This window comes from Dasypus novemcinctus, chromosome 20, assembly GCF_030445035.2.
Source record: "Dasypus novemcinctus isolate mDasNov1 chromosome 20, mDasNov1.1.hap2, whole genome shotgun sequence".
NCBI lineage: Eukaryota > Metazoa > Chordata > Mammalia > Cingulata > Dasypodidae > Dasypus > Dasypus novemcinctus.
In genome coordinates, this window is record NC_080692.1 from 37,885,446 (window position 1) to 37,907,763 (window position 22,318).

Below are 22,318 nucleotides of genomic sequence, written 5' to 3' on the forward strand. Positions count from 1 at the left end.
ATTGGTAACTCATCTCCAGCATTGTTACAACTCCCTAAGTCATTTAGAATAACCTAAGTTTTAAAAACAAAAGTGAAGTTCTGTCATATTAGACATAACTCAAGGACTCTTGTTTGCTCAAGCAGCTCTCTTACAGGTCTTTGTGTGGTTAGCATAATTGTTTCGCATATTCTCGCAGGGATATTACTGTCAATTACTGAGGATTATGTAGTCAGGGTCCCCACCTTGTATTTCATTTGAATTGTACTGCTTTACATTATTTTAAATGGCCACATCTTTATTTTTATTGAGGGAAAGGTAACTGCAAGGAATGTGGTTACCATGAGCTAATTTTACCCTTGGGGTATTTGAGGTATTTTCTAGTCCCGAGATTGTGATTGCTTTCTGATTGCCATTCTGCTTGAACATGCCTTACTGCTTAATTATGATGCTCTGTTGCCTTGTTCACATAATGGACCAGACAGACTGACTTAAGAAGTCTATCCAGAGCTCACTGTACAGATCTAAGAAGAGCACGAGAGGTGTTTCTTGTTTTTCGTTTTTTTTTTCTTTCCTTCTTTTTCTTCTCTCAGAAAGCATTTCTTCCTTTCTCACATGATTAGCTATTACCCCTGGATCATGTAAGCATATTTTCATGGTATAATTACCTCCAGATTCAGCATTCGCACCATATCGATTTCCCCACAGAGCCTTTCTCTTCCGTCTTTACTCTGACCATTTCTTCATCCATAACACTGGATCTTTAAAGCTCACCCCAAATTATTTCAAGTTTAATTTGAGTGAGAGAATACAATATCAAAGAATATGTTTTAATCTGGGACTTTGTATTTTCGTGCGCTCTGTTTATTAAAAAAAGAAGTCCCATTGCAGATTGCAAATATAAATTAGTGTCAGAATTACTGTATAAAACTCTCTTGCTAAATTTAATGGGCAATTTCTTAGAGAGCAATAGAAAACATGGTGCTAATGAATAATGTGCCCAGAAGCTCTTATTAGAGGGCTGGCCTAAATTCCACTTAATGACAAGCTTTCTCAAGCAGCAGTTGATTTTAAATCCTATTTTCATTAGTGAAGTATAAAAATGTTAATAATACCTTCCACTGTGCTGCTCTTTTGTAGCAGAGTAACATATATCTTCCATGTTCACCAAGACTCTTTCTAAGATCCTGCTAGTAACTTCCTATATCATAAATAAGGTTTGTTCAAGAAATAAAAATGTATGTTTTCCCATTGTTAGCTGTGTGTTTTCCTAATAATCACATCTGAAGCTGATTATACAGTAATAACCTTAAGATATTATTTTTTTAAAATGTACTACTTTGGTCTTAATACTAGTTTTTAATCTCTTCTTGTTTCTATGAAGTCTGAATGAGATTTTCAAAATTGAATAATAATTTGATCCGTTAATCTTTTGAAGCTAGTAATTTTATTTTCCTCTCTTTGCAGTCTCTGAGGTTCGCAAATGAATAGAGCTTCATTACTGCAGTCTGCATTTAATAACCATTATCCATTATCTTGTAATTAAGACTCCCTGTAACGAATCATGAGGACAATGCAAAAATACATAGTACATTTCTTTAATGAACTGGAAAATGTTCATCTTGTTCTATTTAGTAATGAGTTGCTGAATAGTCATTAAATCCACTGGAGAATAGAGCTAGATGGATTTTGAAGACTGTCTTGAGTTTGTGGTTAATCTATTAGAATTAAAATTTCATCTTCTATTTTTATCAACAGCTGATTAGAAGTCATTCTGTTTGACCAAATTGATTAGAAGACCATATACAAGGGCAGCTGTTGTTTAATGAAAGTTTTTAATGAAACTGTACCATGGAGACTTGTAATTATAGGCCTTAGAAAAGCTTTGAGTTGCTTTAGCCTCAAAAAAAAAAAAAAAAAGCATTGTGCTAGAGACTTCAAATTAGGAGGAAAAAAACACAACAATTTAGTATAATACTATAAATTTATTGTTAATTTTAATTTCAACTAATCACAGTTGAATACTAGCATATTTAATGCGTTGCTTTTGACTTTTCAGGCCTTTCATCTCCTAGTTTTAGTCATTTCAAGGAAATTGTGGGTACTGATGAAAGAACAACTTTATGGATAGCTTTTTTAATTGTGAGGTATTTTCTCATAAGGGTTTTCAGAGATAAGCTTGGTTAATGTTGGATTTGCTAGAGCTCTGAAGATAATCTATAGTGCTCTATGGTGTTGGTAATTCATAATTTCTCTAAGGTGATACTGAATCACTATAGCAAAGGGGAAGGAAGGCAATATTAAAATGACAAGTAAAACAAAAGTGTATGCTTACTTAGTCCCATTGGAAAATCCATTGTTCTTTTGACAGTAGTAAAGTATTAATGCACTTTCTAAAGTAATTTGTGTAATTGAAGCTCAGTTTTATACCTGGATTTAAAGAAATAGCCAGTACTTGCAGACCTGAAGTGCTTTTTTCATCTCTTATGTGGTCTCTAACTCTCACCCTTCCTCAACCCATCCAACAGTTGCCAAATTTGACGTCTTAATATACTGATTTCATGTTATCAGACCTCATGTTGCCTAAAGGACAGAGCTCAAACAATGTTTGCAGGTTCAAGACCTGTGAAAGTATTTTTTGACATTTGCAGTCACATGCCCTAAAACATACATTCACATACTCACCCCAGATATTGTCCTGCATAGACATATGCTTTCCCACAGATTCCTTAGATGTATCTGTATATTACTGTTTGGATATGCCTTACAATATTCTATGCTTTTGGTGTTTCTTCTGGTGGTGGTGTCTTCCATGTACTCACTTATCTTTAAATTTCTTTTTATCCCTTCTTTAGGGTCTATCACAAATTCCCACATATCCCATGAAACCTTTCTGTATCATTGTAGCTTAAGTGGCTCTCTCTGAACCCTCTAATTCTTGTTGACCATAATACTAAACTTGGTGTATGTTCAAAACACCTCAAATACCATATGTAATTTTTACTTTTAACCACATCTGACCTCTAGACGGTAAAGGTATGACTGACCTTTACAGTTTTAAGGCCTTGGGGTTTCAGCTCCAACATGAAAAGAACTTGAAAGTCATCATTCCCATCCTACAAAAAAGGGCTGAATAAACTGAAAATCAGTGGCTTTTCTTGAATCCTTCAGAGAACTGAGGTCTCAGGGTAAACTGCCATCTCAAAATCTGGAGAGACATCCAGAGTCCAGAGAATCCAGAATCATAGTTGAGATCTGCTTACCTGGAATAGAAGCTGCTGGAGCCATAAACTGGTAGGAATACTTCAAAGGTAACTTTGGCAAACTATTGGGGGCTGAGAATGGCTCTGAGACTTTTGTGAGTATCATCTGTAGGAACCCCACCAGGTTCCCATGGTAAAAAACTGAGAAAAAGCCTCTTCTAGCTCTGGGAGGGCGAAGGGACAAATAATCACTGTGAAATACGTGCAGGGCATTCCCTGCTAACAAAGGCCTACTCTCCAGAGAAAAGACTTTACCAGTGCCATCTCCTACTGTGCCAAGCTCCTCTGGTCTTTCTGTCTCACCAAAGGGGAGAGAAAAAGCTAAGATACACTTGTGAAGATTACTGCCCAGAGGCCCACTAAAAGACTGTAATTTAGTCATGAGGTCATAGAACGCCACCTCTCCCATACATTGCCACCACACCAGGCTCTGATATAGTTACAGCGGATACAACCGAAAGACCTGCAAGACTCACCCTCCCTGAGGAGGAGTACTAAAGGAAGCCCCTATTACTAGAGGAAACAAAGACAAGGACACTAATGGAATTTGAAGACTCCTGCACCTACACCTACAGCAAACAGTAAACACAGCCCAACTCCTAGCTGGATGAACATAAATTCTCTTAATAAAGACTGGTTTATATCACTTCCTATTACCCAATAAGGGTAAAAAAAACTACAAGCCATACTAAAAGACAAGGATCTGAAGAGACAAAGCAAGAGTCAAAACTAGATTCAGATATGGCAAATATGTTGGAATTCTCAGAGAATTCTAAATAACTATGATTAATATACTAAGGGCTCTAAAGTGAAAGATAACATGCAGAAATGATGGGTACTGTAAGCAGAGAGATGGAAACTCTAAGGAAGAATCAAAAGGAAATGCTAGGAATCAGAAATGAAGAATGCCTTTGATAGGCTTTTCAGTAGACTGGACTCAGCCAAGGAAAGAATCAGTGAACTTGAAGATAGGTTAATAGAAACATCACAAACTGAAATGTAAAGAGAAAAAAAGAATAAAAAAACAGACTATCTGAGAACTGGGGATAATTTCAGTATAGCACATGCATAATGGGAATACCAGAAGGAGAAGAAAGAGACCTAGAGCATAAGAAGTATTTGTATAATAGTAATAGTGCTTTATAACTTGCCAAAATTAGTGACAGACACCAGATCATAGATCCAGGAAGCTCAGAAAATACCAATCAGAAAAAACACACACACACATACATATATTTTCTAGGTATATTGTATTCTAACCAAGGCACCAAGAGAAAATCTTAAAAGAAGCAAGAGAAAGAAAACAATACATGTAGAAGAACAAAGAGAAAATTACAGTTGAATTCTCGTTACAAACCATGCCAGCCAAGAAGAGAGTTGAGTGAAAGACTTAAAATGTTGAAAGAAATAAAACTCTACCTATCTAGGATTCTATATCCAGGGACATTATCCTTCAAAAATTAAGGAAAAATAGAGACTTTCTCAGACAAACAAAAAGTGAGGGAATTTATCATCAGCAAACCTGCACTGCAAGACATGTTACGGGAAGATTTCAAGAAGGAAAATGATATAGGTCAGAAACTCAGACCAACATAAAGAAAGAGTATCAGAGAAGGAATAAGTAAAGGTAAAATAAAATCTTTCATTTTTCTTATTCTTAATTGATCTGAGATAGCTTTCAAATAATACTAACAATGTATTGGGTGATTATAAGTGGATACATGTAATGAATAGCAGAACTGTTATAAGCAGAGGGTGGTAGGAATTTGGAATACTCTGTTTTAAGGTACCTGCATTTTCCTGGTGTAGTTTTATGTGAAGGTGGAGTTAGATGAACTTAAAATGTATGTTGCAAACTGTGGGGAAATAACTAAAAAAAATACAAAAAGGTGTAATTGATATGCTAAGAAAGGAGAGAAAATGTAATCATAAAAAAAGCCCAATTAAAACCAGAGATGGCAGAAAAAGATATAAAAAGTAAAGAAAAAATTCAACAAATAGAAAAGTTACAAACATGATAGATCTTTATCCACCTAAATTAATAATCACTTTAAATGTAGTGGTCTAAATACACCAATTAAAAGACAGATTGTCAAAAAAACAAAATCCAATTATATGTTGTCTATAAGAAGCACATTTTAAATAAAGAGTCTGGGTGAAAGTAAAGGTATGGAGAAAACTCTACCATGCTAACAGTAATTAAAGAAAAGCTGGAGTAGCTGTATTAACTTCAGACTAAGCAGACTTCTGAATAAGAACTATTATCTGGGATAAAGAATGGTGTTACATAATGATAGAGGGGTCAGTTTGTCAAGAAACATAATCCTAGATGTATATGCACCTAACAGAAGAGCATCAAAATACATGAGGTGTAATTGATAGGCCTGTCAACTCTTATAGTTGGAGACTCCCACATCCCATGTGGAATATTTATCAATATAGACCACATCTTGGGCAATAAAGCACTCCTCTAACAAATTTAAAGAATAGAAATCATGCAGTGGATGTTTTCAGATCACAGTGGAGTTAAGCTAGAAATCAATAATGGAAAGATAGATGGAAAAATCCTGAAATAACACACTTCTAAATAATACATGGGTCAAAGAGGAATTCTCAAGAGAGGAAAAAAAATTTCTAAAGAGAAAAAGTATTTTTAAATTTTTTAAAAATCTAAAAAATATTTTAAAAAGTTTCAACTATTTAGAAAATATTTTTAAAATATTTACAACTAAATGAAAATGCAACTTGTCAAAATTTGTGGAATGCTGTGAAAGCCCTGTTTAGAAGAAGGTTTTAAAGCATTAAGATGTACATGGTGGAAAAGAAAAAAGATCTAAAATAAGTATATCTAGGCTTCTTCCTTAGAAAAGTTGAGAAGGAAGGACAATTTAAGTCTATAGCAAGCAGAAGAAAAAATAAGTAATAAAAACTAGATAAGAACACAATGAAGTTGAAAAAAAGGAAACTGATAGCAAAAATAAAACATCATACTAATGTGTCTTTGAAAACATCAATAAAATTGACAAACCTTTAGCCAGACTAACCAAGAAAAACGAGAGAAGTCACAAATAACCAATATCAGAAATCAAAGAGGACCATCATTACTGTTCATGTGGACTTTAAAAGGATAATAAAGGAATGCCATGAACACAATGCTGTGCCCACAAATGTGATAACCTAGGTGACATGGATAAGTACCTTGTAGGACACAAACTCCCAGAACTCATACTAAGGAGAAGCAGATTATCTGAGTGGGCCTGTATCTATCAAAGTAATTGGATCAATAATTATAACCTTTGAAAAAAGGAAGTGGCAAGCCTTAGATACTTTCACTTTTTTTTAAACAAATCAATTTTATTGATATATATCAATAAGCATATAAGTCATCCAAAGTGCACAATCACACAGTTGTGTATTGATCACTTGAATTCTGCCATACATTTAAGAAAGAAATGATACCATTTCTCCACAATGTCTTCCAGAAAGTAGAAAAAGAGAAAACAATCATTCCATGAAGCTAGCATTTTCCTATTACCCAAAACTGACCAAGACATTACAAAAAAAATGAAAACTATAGAGCAGTATCTTTCTTGAACATAGAAGCAAAGATCCTTAACAGCATGTTAGCACTGAATCCAGCAGTGTATGCATGAAGATTATATACCATGACCATGTGAGATTTATTTCAGGTATGCATGACTGGTTCAGTGTAATGTAATATACCACATCAACAAACTAAAAAAAGAAAAGTCATCTGAAAACTGATGCAGAAAAGGCATTTGACAAATTGTGACACCCTACATGATAAAAACTCTCAGCAAACTAGGACTAGAAGGGAATTTCCTCAACTAGATGAAAGAACATCTACAAAAATTTATAGCTAACACACATAATACTTAGTAATGGGATGTGTTCCCCCTAAAATCAGGAGCAAGGCAAGGGTGTCCTTTCTCACCACTCTAATTCCACATTGTATGGGAAGCCCTAGCTAGTGCACTAAGACAAGAAGAGGAAATAAAAGGTGTACAGACAGGGAAGTGTAATAGACTGGTGATGGCTCCATAAGTTCTGTCCATGTTCTAATCCCCAGAATCTGTGAGTACTACCTTATTTGGTAGAAGGGTCTTTGCAGATATTACTAAATTAAGGATCTTGAAATGAGGATATTATCTTGGATTATCTATGTATGCCCTAAATGACATCATAAGAGCCCATCTAAAGAGAGGCAGAGAGAGATTAGACACACACAAAGGAAAAGTTGTGGGAAGCCAGAGGCAGAGAATAGCAGTCATGTTTCCAAGGAATGCTGCTGCCACCAGAAGCTGGAAGAAGCAAGAAGTGAATTCCTTCCTAGCGCCTCCAGAGGGATTGTGGCCCCTCCAGCAACTAGTTCTAGACTTGGGGCATCCAGAACTATGAGAAAATAAATTTAGTTTGTTTTATGCCCCCAAGTTTGTATTAATTTGTTTCAGTAGCCATGGAAACCTAATACAGAAAGCAAGATATGAAACTTTCTTTGCAGAGCAGGTGTTGTTCAGTGGTTGAGCACCTGCTTTGCAAGTATGAGGTCCTGGCTTCAATCCCTAATACCTCCTAAAAACAAGAACAAGAAACTTTATTTGCAGATGATGTGAGTGTCTATGTAGAAAATCCCAAAGACTAAACAAATTCCTGGAACTGCTAAGCAAATTTACCAGGGTCATGTCATCCAAGGTTAATATACAAAAGACAATTGCTTTTTTTTTTTTTTTGGCTTTTTGAGAAAGCTTTATTTATTTATTTTTAAAATTTTATTTTATTTATTCATTTTTTAAAAAATATTACATTGAAAAAAATGAGGTCCCCATTCACCGCCCCCCTGACAGTAACGCTCTCCCCCATCATCATGACACATTCATTGCATCTGGTGAGTACATCTCTGGGCATCCCTGCACCCTGTGGTCCACACCATAGCCCACACTCTCCCACGTTCCATCCAGTGGGCCATGGGAGGACATACAATGTCCGGCAATTGTCCCTGCAGCACCACCCAGGACAACTCAAAGTCCCGAGAATGCCTCCACATCTCATCTCTTCCTCCCATTCCCCACACCCAGCAGCCACCATGGCCACTTTTTCCACACTAATGCCACATTTTCTCGATTATTAACCACAGTAGTTCAGGAATAGAATATCATTAAGTCCACTCTAATCCTTACTGTATTCCTCCTTCCTGTGGACCTCGGCTTGATTGTGTCCATTCCACATCTATGTCAAGAGGGGCTTAGATTCCACATGGATACTGGATGCAATCCTCCTGCTTTCAGTTGTGGGCACTCTAGGCTCCATGGTGTGGTGGTTGACATTCTTCAACTCCTTGTTAGCTGAGTGGGGTAAGTCCAATAAATCAGAGTGTAGGAGCTGAAGTCTTTTGAGGCTCAGAGCCTGGCTATCATATTGTCAGTCCAGAGATGCAAATCCCCTAGATATATGTTAAACCCAGTAACAACTACAATTCCAGTAAAGTAGCATGAAAGGCTGTGAAAAGAGATCACATCTGAGTCCAGCTCCATCACGCAGAAACACCAGCTCCAAAGAAGGGCCAACTGACATGGCAGTGAACGCCGTCTGCCATGACCATAGAACCTGTGGGTCTCTTTAGCCCTCAAAAGAACCAATACCTGGGGTTGTAACTACTTTATCTGTCTCTGAGACTCTGCTCAGGTGTGCATAAAGGCAATCCTTCTGACAACCTCCAGACTCTTTTTTAGAGACTCATAGCCATATAAACTCATTTGTCCTTTCCATTTCCCCCTTACTTTAGGTCAAACAGCATTTTTAACTCCTGTTATTATATGTAGAAAAGGATATTCTGCTGGTCCGCGTTGAACCTTTAATTCAAGGTCATTTTCTAGTTACGTCATCAGCTGGTACTTGGTAGTGATCCCTTGGGACAATTGCTTTTTATATACTTGCAATAAACATTTGGAATTTGAAATTAAAAAAATTAAAAACCTTCCATTTAAAAGGTCATCCAAAAGAGGAAATACTTAGGTATAAATCTGACAAAAATAGGTAAAGGATCTATATAGACACCTATTAGAAGCGCTAAAATAAACTTAAAAAAATTAACAATCTGGGGAGTGGATGTAGCTCGGTGGTTGAGCACCTGCTTCCCATGTACAAGTTCCTGGGTTCAATCCCCAGTGCCTCCTAAAAAAAAAGTACAAAAAAAACCCTGACAATATGAAGTGCTGACAAGGATACAGAACAAAAGGATCCCTCATTCTTCGCTGGAACAACCACTTTGGAAGACAGTTTGCCAGTTTTTTGTAACTTTTTGCGTAGTCTTATAGGTTCAGCAAAGCCACTGTTAGGTAGTTACTGATTTGAAAACCTTTGTCCACACAAAATCCTACACATGAATGTTTATAGCAGCTTTATTCATAATTGTCCCACTGGAAGCAACTAAGATATCCTTCAATAGGTAAAAGGATAAAAACATTCTGGAACGTCCATACAATGGAATATTATTCAAAGGTAAAAAGAAATGAACTAATTAATCCATGAAAAGCAAGGATGAGCCTTATATGCATATTGCTAACTGAAAGACACCAGTCCGAAAAGGCTGTATGATTCCATTTATAAGAAATTTCAAAGAAGGAAAAACTACAGAGACAAAAAGATCAGTGGCTGCCAGAGAAAGGGAGAGTGGGCCTGAATAGGGTGGCCAAACTATCTGGGTAATACGCTAATGATGGATACATGACACGATTCAGTTGTCAAAGCCCATAGGAAGGTCACAGAGAGTGAGCTTTGATATATGCAAAGTTGAAAAAATATATTAAATAGGGGATCCCAGAATAGAATGCAAACTATGACAAAAAAATCCGTGCTGCAAATATATGTATGAAATGACCTCACCGAAGGGGATGGGGAGGAAGGTGCTGATCTAAGTAACTTCAGAAACGAGTGGATCCTCTCAGACTAAAGTCAAAAGAAACTGCACAGAAGCACTGTACTCTAGTCGATTAAGTTGCTTCCCTTGGAGTACGTTTAACAAGTCTGATACCACTACACGTGGGTGTGAAGTAAATGTGTGCCAGGTGGGAGGAGCCAGGTTTCTCACTGTTGTAGTGGGAGTTTACAGAAAAGCAAGGGGAAGAGGCTAGAATGATCCATGTGCAAATGGATCAGAGTAGGAGACATTGGCAGGAACTCATTTACTTAAATATAATACAGATCACTACATATAGAAATATTTATATTTAAGTATGTACTTACATGGGTTAGTACACACATATATTTTCTTGCTGTTTTCGCTGAGAGAACCTAGAAGCAAGAACCCTACAGTAGCAATGTCACATCTAACGTTCAGATCTTGGTTTCTAATACCATTCCCCAATAAAAGGAACCAAGGATTTTTTAAGGAATAGCTTATTCTAGGAGTGGAGCAAGGACCATACAAAATGAGCTGGAAGCATCTTATAGGGCCAGAAAGTGCAAAAGTGCTAAAAAAGAAAAAAGATGGGGTATGTCAGAGGGACCCAGGAGGCAACTTAAAAGTGTTCCTCTGAGGAGCCACAATTGGAACAATTTGAGCAAATAAAATAGATAATATAGTATTGTATTATAAGCCAAAGTATAAAATAAATACCTATGAATCTGTATGGATGTAAATAAATGCTTGTAAATAAATAAGTGGAGAAGAAGCAGATCTTCCATGCAATTGAATTCCAAATAATTCATGTAGATACTCAGTTCTGAAGGAGTTAGAGCCTAACTCTCTACTCCGTAAGTATGGGATGCATTCAATGCATTCAATGACTTCTTTTAAAGAGTACAATATGGAAAGGGGAGAAAAGGAGTAACTTGACAGTGGAGAAACCTGACAAACACTCCCTCAGCCTGGGTCAAGGTCAGCATCAACAATGAGAAGTCATGTTGATAGTATGTATCCTTGATATGGTGTAATGAAAATGACACTCCACCCCTATGGTCTTTCCTCCCCCAAACTTGTAATTCTAGTCAGAAATAAACATCAAACAAATCCCAGATGAAGGACATTCTGCCAAATACCTGACCGTTACTCCTCAAAACTGCCAAGGTCATCAAAGTCTGAGAAACAGTCACAACCAAGTAGAGGCTATGGAGACATGCCAGATGTATTGTAGTACCCTAGATGTCGTTGTGTGTTGCGAAAAAACTGTGGAACCTGAATAAAATTTAGACATTAAGTAAGAGTAGATCAGTATTGGTTCATCAATTGTAACAAATGTGCCATACTAATGTAATATGTTAATAATAGAAGAAACTGGGTATGAGTATATGGGAACTATCTGTACTATCTTTGCAATTTTTCTATTTACCTACATCTATTCTAAAATGATATATTTTTAAATGAATGAATGACATTTTGTTCTGTACCACCAGCCCAGGTTTTTTTTTTTTTTTTTTGCTGGAATGAGACCTAAAACTGACTTCCTTTCCACATTAGTCAGTTATAGGTGGAAAATATTGTAGTTTGCTTCCCCCCCCCGTGAATCTCCATTGTTCTATCCATCTATCCATCCAGAAAATGTCTATCAATCTTCTAGTGTGTGTTATACTCCGTATAAGAAAGATATGGCACCTGCCCTCAAAGATGCTTTACAATACAGTCAAGAAAGGGGGTAGGCAAATAAGGAAATAATTTTGGGGCCATGTTGCTGCCCCTCGCTTACCGTGCTACCATGGTAGATGTTCTGCTGTTTCTTCAAAATATTTTGGGAAGAGTGCCTCCCCTTTACCCTGCCTCCATACTCTCTAAAGGCAACTTGACTCTTAGTTAACTTTAGACAGTCTGATCTTTAAGTGGCTGTACATTTTTTTAGGCCCCCAACTGTAGCCTAGGTCTTTTGTCTTAATATTTTCCTCTTCTGAGAAGCTCAACGTTTAGATCATATCCAATGTCAAGGCCAAAAGCCTGCTGGTGAATCAGAAGATAATACTACATAATAGGAAAACACATCTGCTCACAAGTGGGGTAACTTTGTCTCTTGTTAACAGGTCCATTCCCAACATCTAGATTAGAGCCTGGCACTTAGTAAGCACCGCGTAAACACTTGTCGAATGGATGCTTGCGTGACAGACATGCCTGCGCTTCTCACGGAGGGTCTCCTGACCCCAGGAAAAGAAGGCTTCTGATGACCTGCCCTGGGATAGCAAAGCTCCCAGAGTATTTGACAGGCTGCAACCCTACCTAGATCCTTGCTCCATTTGTATTTGTGTAACACAGCATTTGTTCTTATAAAAAATTTCTGTATTTGTGTGATGGTTTTCAAAGTGTTTTCGCAGACTGGCTCTTTTGAGGACTTGTGCAACCTCTGAAGCAAGAATTTTCAGACCTGTTTGACAAAGGAGGAAGGTTTACAAGGGGCATTGCAGATGTCTTGGCTTCTAGCTTTTTAGGTGATCCCCAGGAGAGGACAGGTTTCATGTCCACCTGCTCCTAGAGTGTGTGCTTTGAGGTACTGTGAATTATTAGTTTTCATATTTTCCACAGTGCCTTACATACAGTGTGCTTAGCAGGGGTGAATCAATTTAAACTTTTCAACCCACAGTATAGTTGTGGAAATATCTTTTCCACCTGAAACCCGAAGAGAACATTTTGGCCACTTCTTTCTACCACTTCCTTCAGCCACTTCTTTGCCAGTCCTTGGGAACAGCTCAGAGGTGAGGTCTGGTTCCACAGATTGACCGGGCGTGGGGCGTGGATTCGCACACCTGAGTCTGGGAGCAGCTTCTGACTCGGATGGTCGGCCTGAGAGGCTGTGCTTTTAGAAGCTACAAGGTGGCATCCTGCTGCTGGTGTGTTGGCCCCACTTGGAGTGTTTCTGCGTCAGGACACTGCAGGGCAGGCGGATTGACTGCTTGCTTCTCTGACTCTGTGCCTGGGTAAGCTTCCGGGAGACTCCATAGCACACTGGTTAAGCTTCATTGCTTTGGTTAGAATTCCTCCTCCCCCACTGACTGTGACTCACTTAACTTCATTGTACCTCGACTTCTTTAAAAATGGACAGTCAGGACTTGTCTCATACTGTTATGGAGAGGATTGGCTGAATTAACACTTTTAAAGCCTGCGGTCAATCTTTACTATTATTATCATTTGTAGCAGTTTGATATGGTTATGAATTCCAAAAATAGGTATTGGATTATGTTTGTAATCTGGTCTGTACCTGGGCATGATTGCGTTATGATTAGGACTTTGATTGGGCCATGTCATTAGGGCATTGAGTCCCCACAAAGGACAGAGTTGAGGGTTTCTGATGTTGGAGTTTTAATATTGGAGTTTGATGCTGAAGTCTTAAGCTGGAGCCCCAGGAAGTAAGCATGCAGAGGAAAGAGAAGCAAGCCCCGGGAAGAGAGGACCTGAGCCAGGAGAAGAATGCAGAGAAATAGAGGTAGCTACTTAGACACAGCAGAAACCCCAGGGAGAGAGACAGAGCTGTTCACCTGATAGTCTACAATTGACCCTGTAGAGAGGCAAAGCCTAGAGAGTCTCATAGTCTACAGCTGACCTTGTAGAGAAACCAAAGGAGCTGAGCCCAGAGGAACCCAGGGAGCCTGAACCCTCACAGCCGTCGGCAGCCATCTTGCTCCAACATGTGGAAATAGACTTTGGTGAGGGAGGTAACTTAGGCTTTATGGCCTGGTATCTGTAAACTCCTACCCCAAATAAATACGCTTTATAAAAACCAACCTATTTCTTATATTTTGCACCAGCACCCTTTTGGCTGACTAATACCTCATTTCTTTATCTTCCTGTGCTATTCTGTAAAACTGTCTCAATAGGTTTAAGATATATTTGAGGGACAGGAAGTTGTTTAAAATATTTGTAAGGAATGAAATAGCATTGGGTCTTCCATGAAAGTCTTGATCATTAATGAAAGATGCAGTAGCAGACAGCTGATGGTGATTCTTCTGCTGTAGTCCCTACTACGCAGTTGCTTATTTGCTGTCTGTCAAACATGAGAATATGAGGGGAAACCAAGGAGGCCCCAGGCATGTAACTAAGTGCAGTGATATGTGATATTAAGCACAGGACATAAAATTAAGTTTTTATTCATCTCAGTTATGCATTAAGTAAACTAACTGGACTTTAATTGGTGGTTTGGTGGTTTAGAAGTATGGAAGCAAGTGTTCCAGAGGTTAGTGAGCATACATTTGGTGCCTAATTTAATTGATCTGATAGTGAGGAGGAAAAAAAGTCTGGACAAAATTATATTAAATGGAGCTGTTTGTAGTTTTTCAAACAATGAAAAATAAAGTTAAGTTCTTCAGGGGAAAAAAAAACTACCCATCTCATTTCTTCCACTGACTCAAAAGTGTAAAAGATAGGTTTTTAATTAACATGGAGTTTTTCTTCCTTTTGTTTTAGGATCAGATTTTATTAAGACCTCTACTGGAAAAGAAACTGTAAATGCCACCTTCCCGGTAGCCATAGTAATGTTACGGGCCATTAGAGATTTCTTCTGGAAAACTGGATACAAGGTTTGTGAGTGCTGGCAACTCTTTCTTCACAGTAAAGATAATGTTATTTATAATACAGCCACGTTAACTGTCTTTATATGCAGAAGATGTGAATGAGTTACCTTTATTAAGATAAATGTTTAATTTACCTTTCATTACAAAAGAACACATTCATGGAGAAAAATGTGCAATTAACATAAAGTAAGTGTGAGTGTAGGAGGAAGTCTGTGTGATCAAGAGGTAGACTCAGCTTTATGTCCTTTTATTAACTGAAGATAATTTTATCACTGACAAGAGATTCCTAAATGGGTTCTTTAACGAACTAATTCTGCTGCAACACAGAGGCTTTCTGGCAAGGCGTTGGCCAGTGAAAACAGGTTAATGCAGAAATTAAACTTCCTTGAGGAATGGAAAGAATTGCAGAGTAACATTTATTGAATGATAAGCTGTGGTGGTGATATGAAAAGTATGCAATATAATGGGAAATAATCTTTTCCTGTCATTATTGAAGGACACACATAAATTGGTTTTTCTGTTGGGAAACCCCCGGTCCAGAAAAACTTATTACTTTTAATAATATGAGGTGAAGAGAAAATTCTCGAGGAGATGAACTTATTAAACAAAATAATGAAATGCTGTGAAACAGCAGGGAAAAGGTAGCTAGACGTTATATAGCTCTTGAATTAAATATCCATTTTTGCGTTTTATGGCAGTGGGATGTGCTCCTTGGAAGACTGTTAAGCTGAGGAGGGTATATGCTGGCTTTTGTCAGCTTTTTGAAAAATAATACATATTTTTTAAACCATGAAGTTAAAAGGAAAAATGTGTATAAGGTATTTGTTTTGGTTTTTTTTAATGAATTTGGATTTTCTTTTCACTTCACGTTGCTTGTTTAGCTGCAAATTTTCTTAAAGGATTTAAAAAAAATAAATCATTGGAGAAAAAGGTAATGGATTCGTGAGTACGTGTGTGCTTTAATGAGACTTTCCATTCCAAAGAAGGCATCTTTTAAAACCAATCTCTTGATTTCTGCTGAATGGAAACCCAAAAAAGAATTTGAATCCTTTGCCAACTGAATGTGATGACTTTATATATAATTTTAGCTTCAGTTTATTTTGGAATAAGAGACTTTTTTAGAATGTACTAGTTTTGTGACTAAATGAACTCCCAGAATTTTCTACTTTAGAATAACTTCATATCTTTTTAAAAATGCAAATAGGAAAAATATCTAATGTGAGTTTATATAGAAGTTGAACCAACTTTACTCTGGTAATATTTCTGCAGTGATCCACATAAGTTTTTTTTTTTTTTTTTTTAAAGCTGTAAACAAGATCAGTCTATCTTTGATTCCCCAATTTAAACTACCACCCGCACTAGACCAATGGTTCTCATTCTTGGTGGAGAACCTCAAAATTAGATATGCCACTTTTTTGTTTGGCCCGGGCCCTCCATCCCTGGCAGTTGGGAATCTGGGGTGATACTTAGTCACCTGCATGTTTCCTAAGCTGCACAGGTGATGCTGATGTGCAACCTGTTTTGATTTGGGCTATGGGTGGGAGGCTCTTTGTCTCTTTGGAAATAACCTTAACCTAAGCTGTCTGTCCTGCCTTGTGGGTGTAAGATGCTGAGAAGCTGCAGCCCTGCCCTTGGTAACCATGGCAATGACTCCAGTCCCAGGAAACAGTTTATCAATGCAAACTCTATAAACTTTAAATATTCAGGGAAAATGCAAACCAAATATGCTAAAAGCTTATCTAGAATGTATAAAGTCCATGCTAAAAGCTTGACTAGGATGTGAAAGATATATATGCTAATTTAAACCTATTGAGCACTAAAACAAAGAACAATTTAGCCCTTCCTCTGTATAAAAGGAACTCAAAATTCTTGTTCAGGGCTCGGGTTTGCAACAGAAAGCTCCCGAGTCCGGCCGGCTGTCAATAAACCATTTTTCCTTCTCAAAATCATTCCTGAGTCCTGGCTTTTCTATAAGCAAATAATTGAACCTCTCACAACTGCTAAAACAGTTTCACTCAACATTTATTGAGTAGTTACTATGAGCCAGATCCCATGTTAAAGGCTAGGGATACAGAAATGAGCAAGTCTCTTCCCAGGAGAGCCCTTAGATGACAAGCAAAGAACTTCAATAAAAATGTTAAATGCTCAACAGAGGGATACAAAGCATGCTCCAGGTGTGAATACAGAGGAAGGGACACTTTCCTGTCTTCCATTACTTTCTGTTTAATTGTATTGGCCATTTCCTCAGCTAATTAAAAGTTCAAGTTTTACTGAGGAAAGGACAGGTGCAAGTCAAATCATCTTTTTGATCACGTTTGCTTTCCCAAAGTGAAGATCTGTGTATGTATCTGCAAATCAGGTGTAGACTTTTGGGTTGTTGACAAGTTGCCAGGGCAACCCTTAGACTATAAAGTTTCTACATCATTGATTTAAGGGGAGTTTTAAAATGTGATGGGCTGCTTTCCAGACTATGATTAGTGTCACTCCAGAGAAGCAGAGGTTTCATATTTCATAACTGATTTCATTGCAGATTTACGTTTTCCATATTCTCTCCCTTAAAAAAAAATGACAAACTTATGCTAGAACCTCTCTTTGGAAACATTGCCAAGCAGACTTGCTGACACAAACTGAACTATATAGAAAAATCTATATGCAGCACTGCCTAATTGACAGAAATGTTCCTATGATTAACATATATGCTAATATCAGCTAATTAATTTTTTTGGTCTCTTCTCAACAAATAACCTCACCTCACCTATTCCTACCCCCTTCACCTCTCCATACCTCCCCCTGTCCCTACAGATTCCTAGCTTGGGTTGCAGAGTAATGGGCAGATATAGTTAGAATCTTCACACTGCAACTGATGAGCAGTATGTTCTGCTGATAGCCCCCGTGAGAGTGGGTAGGGGTCTGAAGCAAAGCAGTAGAAATGAGAGTAGAAAGTGTATATATGGGACATAGAGGTTAAGGATTGGATGGACAGGACTTGATTATTCACTGGATGTGGTGTGCTGTGGGAAATGGCAGTCCAGGTTAACTGTGAGGTTTCTAGCTTGGCGTGATGATGGGACCATTCCTTCATCATCCTTCTTCTCTAGCGTTTTGTTAGTCATCACCTCCTGCTAGTGCTACCGTGGGCTATAATTTGTTGGAACTCTTCTGCCTATAGGTTCTCTACTGGATAGTCAAGTTCCAGAGACAAGTAAAATCAGATGAGCAGGGTTTTACTGTGTATGCATGGGTATCCTTTCATGGACATCGGATATTGCCTGAATTGTTGCCATTTTTGCGGTCAATCCTCAAAGACCACTGAAGTGTAAAGAGCCCTAACGTTGTCTTTTTCTATTGTGCTTGTGTAACTGGTCTGCCTGCTTTATATAACTTTGTCTACCTCCAACCTAAAAATAGAAAACAGTCCCTGCAGTTGAGTTGATTAAAACAACTGTCAACTCGCTTGCTGGATTGCTGCCAGTTTGGTTAGAGTGGCCTGTTGGCCTCCCTGATTCTCTCTTTTTATTTTAAATGCACACACGTGTTTTTGAGCCTCAAGATGAAGGCTGAAAGGTGACTGTACAGGCTTACGTGCAGTAGTGAAGAATGAATGGACTTTGGTGATATATGTTTCCTTATTTATTGACACCTCTTTTGTTTACCCAGATGCACAGCTATAGTCTAGATGTTTCAGGTTTAAGACTTTGCAATAAGTGAAATGTTAATGATGGTCATTAACCCTCATTAGTGTCTCCTCAGAAGCAATGACATTCTTCCCATTAATCTTGAAAAAAGTTACTTTGCTGTGTGAATGGGTGTCAGTAGGTGATGAAGACTCTAGCTGAATGAAGTGAAATAGACTTTTAGAAAGAAAGAAGAAAAGAATGGAGACCATGTATAAACTGAGTACAGGTTTTAAGAGCAATTTCATGACTTGAAAACATTTTCTTCTCTCCACCTTCCCTTTTAGATAGGGTTTAAACCGGCCGGAGGCATCCGCAGTGCAAAAGATTGCCTTGCTTGGCTCTCTCTTGTAAAGGAGGAGCTAGGGGATGAGTGGCTGAAGCCAGAACTCTTCCGAATAGGAGCCAGCACTCTGCTTTCTGACATTGAGAGGCAGGTGAGTAGTAACCTCTTGTCCTTGAATAAGCTGATAGGTGGTTTTGAGAAAGAAAATGAAAGTCACCTCTCGGGCTGGACAGGGAGGAAAACTCGTGTGACTCTCTTTGTCGCATCCCATCCTCTGCTTTCTTCCACGCAAGCCTCCACCTTAAGTAGGTTGGGTGGAGATTCTGCTGAAGTGCAGAATAGTGGGGCTTTATAAGTAAATGTTAACTGAAATTCTGAACTCTGATTTCCTCACAGATTTACCATCATGTGACTGGACGATATGCAGCTTATCATGATCTTCCGATGTCTTAAATCAGCCACTGATTCCAGAAAAAGTTCTTCACAACAACTTTTAATTAGCATTTTTCCATAATTGCTACACTTATTTACTTTTAAAAAAGAGGGGATAGGTGAATTACTCTTTGCCTTGAAACTGCCATTGGACTTAAACAATAAAAGAAAAATCTAATCCACACATGGTGCTCATTTCAGGCACATCTGAATGGCCTTAGTTACTAAACAATCTGCACTGTTAATTTTGTGAAGGTCTTTTCCTAAAAACAGAGTTAAATGTTAATGACCTCTTTGACAACATCAAATGCTAAGGGGGAGAAATGTAAACGGCCCACAAAGCATGCATGCTCCAGCAGAAGAAAATGCAGCATCCCCAAACTGCTGCCACGCTCTAACAACTTCCATCACTGATTCAGTGTTCCTTCCCCCCCGTGAAAATTCGTCTTTAATTTTTTTGCAACAGATCGGCTTCTCTTATGAATTGTTTTGCTTTTTAAATTTATAGCATTGTTATATGAAACTTTGAATATCATTGAACTTTTTAAATAAAGTCCTGTAGTTCTTTATTTAAAAAGTAAAACTTCAAATTATAATAATAAACCTTAATATACAAATATATAAAGAAGTTTTATCAATGTCTTTCTAAATCTGACAGATTTTCTTGGGTTATATTCTTATGTAAAGCACCTCAGTACCTTATAAAGAATACAACTTACTTGTGTATTCTGAAACTTTTAAGATTTTCTGGTATATTGAATAGGGGAAAAATAGCAAATACTAGTGTAGTATTTACTGTGTGCCTGGCACGTTTCTAAACTCTTATTATCAGTTTATTGAATCCTTATTCAAGTCTTAAAACAGAAAGGTTAAGTACAGGTAAGAATTTAATCCTTAAAACAGTAAGTACTGATATTACCATTCTTATTATACATATAAGGGTCTGAGACACACAGAACTTAAGCAACTTGCCTGAAGTCACAGAGCTAAAAATAAACAGAGTCAAGAACCAAGCCCAGGAAGGCAGTTTGGCTTCTGAGTCTGTGCTGTGTACACACCTACAGGCTCATGTAAACACTGCACTGTCAGTTACGGGGAGTGCTGACCTGCTTTGTTTCTTTCCAATTCCTTTGCTCCCTGCCTCTCCCAGTCTCCCACTTGTACCTTTTTTTTTGCTTGCTAACACCTCTGCCACATTATAGAACCCAAGTGTCCCTAAATGGTGATATTCATTGAGAGTTGGTCTTTTCCCCTTCCCCTCCCTGAACAACTCTAACTACTCATTAGCAAAACCTGTGGACTAAGAGTCAGGAGTTTTGCTTTCATCTTCTCTCTGCTGAATTCCAGCCCAGCCTCAGCTTCTTCCTAGCTTTGTGACCTTGGTCCAGTCATTTCATGTATCTTGACCTCATTTCTTCATCTGTAAAAGCAAATAGGTTGAAGCAGGTGATGTCAAAGTTCTTTCAGACCTAAGGATATATTACCCTCAGGATAATTATCCCAAAGCAATGTTTTATGGCTATTAAGAGAAAACACTTTTGTTCCAGTCTAAATTAGAATTTGCCTCTTGGGAGTTAATTAAGCAAGTCTCTCAAAGCACATCTCTAACTGTAAATGAAATGACTAAAATAAGAGCAGAAAAGAAATCCTGCTTTCCCCCAGTGCCCTAGCAGAATGCACCTTTCTGGACCTCTGGATACCATCAGTGGCTCTAAGTGCCATGTCCAACTTCCTGAAATGCTGGCCTGGGTGCCCACCAGTGCAATGGCCAGTCACCTTTGGAGAAGCAATATTACAGAAAAATAATTACTTTCTGTCACCTTTGACTATTCCAATTTCACAGGGGTTTCTCTTTTCTTCCCATTAAGCCCAGCTGGTCATTTCAGTTGATCAAGTGAACAGGCATCATTAATCTTCAATTTTAATTTATATGAGGCATCCACTGAAGTTGACCTCTGTGGACAATTATGGATTCATGTAGGAAATTAAGACTGGTGAGTCCATCAAACTGATTAGCGGCTGATGAGGTAAATAATGTTATGTTTTGGGGGAGCCATTTATTCCAAGGACTATCAGGTTCTTCATCAGGAATGCCTGCCCCCTCTTACCTGGCTCTTGAAATCAAATGGAACCTAGATGGCTTGAATTGGGAGACTAGTAAATGTTGATTGCTATGAAAACATAAGAGCAAGAGGTCATTTCTGAGGTCACTGTGATTTGCTACAGGCAAGTTTGTGTTGTTCAGAACATGGAGAGCAGGTGCCTTATAAAATCAGAAAATGAGTTGCTAAGTTCTTGTTTGACACTTGTAAGTTAACAAAAGCAAACCCCCCAAATTGTTTCAGCTCATCAGTAAAACATTTGGGGACCTAAAGGTCATTTTTTAAACAGTTAATAATATATATAATTGAGGGCCTTAAAAGAGACCTTGGAGAATATGTACTTTAACATCACCGTTTTCCAAATGAGGAAGGAAGCTCAAAGGAGGGGACCACTTGTGAGAGGTCACAAAGCCAGTGCCAAGGCCAGAGCTCAGCTCCCCACCACACCATGAAGGATTTCACAAGCAGTTGCCAGACCTTTGGAATTAAAATTTCCAACTTGTTTATACATCCTGTCACCCTTAACATTCTCTTTGTCAGCACGTGACCTTCACACACTGAAGAGACTCATGCCACTACAAGTCCTACAAATGGTGTTTTGGAAAAGACCAAACATCTGACTCTAGTCCAGGGGTTCTTAACAAGAGGTCTGTGAGCTTGAATTGAAATTCAAAAAAACGTTATTCTTGTGGGGACCTGTTGGTGTGGGTATGATTTATTAAATAAGACACAGTGTAGTGTGGACTTAGTAAGGGGTTTGTGGTTTTCACGGCAAAGGGGTCCGTGGAACAAAAATAATTAAGAACCCCTGCTCTACCCCAAGTGACAAAGTAACTGATTTCACCTGTTAGAATCTTCAGTCTCGTGGCAGTTTCATAGAAAGCCCAAGGACAGAAGAGGGAAATTGAAAATACTTCCTTTCCATCCTACTCAGCACTGTCAAAAAATATGGGGAAGAAAATGAGTATATCCCAGTTAAGTAAGCACCTATATTTTTCATTTGTATGGATCCTTTCTTCTGTACCTACAGTTCTAACCTAAACTCAAAAATCAACTTTAGAATTTTGGGTGATCTGT

General features: G+C 38.0%; 1 protein-coding gene across 1 annotated transcript in view; it reads left to right on the plus strand.

Moving 5' to 3' along the window:
- The window catches only part of DERA (deoxyribose-phosphate aldolase), a 132,361-nt gene extending 113,040 nt beyond the window's left edge, over positions 1-19,321 (plus strand). The window contains exons 7-9 of the mRNA XM_058282846.2: positions 14,641-14,753; positions 18,709-18,858; positions 19,104-19,321. Of these exons, the coding sequence (XP_058138829.1) occupies positions 14,641-14,753; positions 18,709-18,858; positions 19,104-19,160 (320 nt within the window). The 3' untranslated portion in view covers positions 19,161-19,321. The remainder of the gene's footprint in view (positions 1-14,640; positions 14,754-18,708; positions 18,859-19,103) is intronic.
- The last annotated feature ends 2,997 nt before the right edge of the window (positions 19,322-22,318 follow it).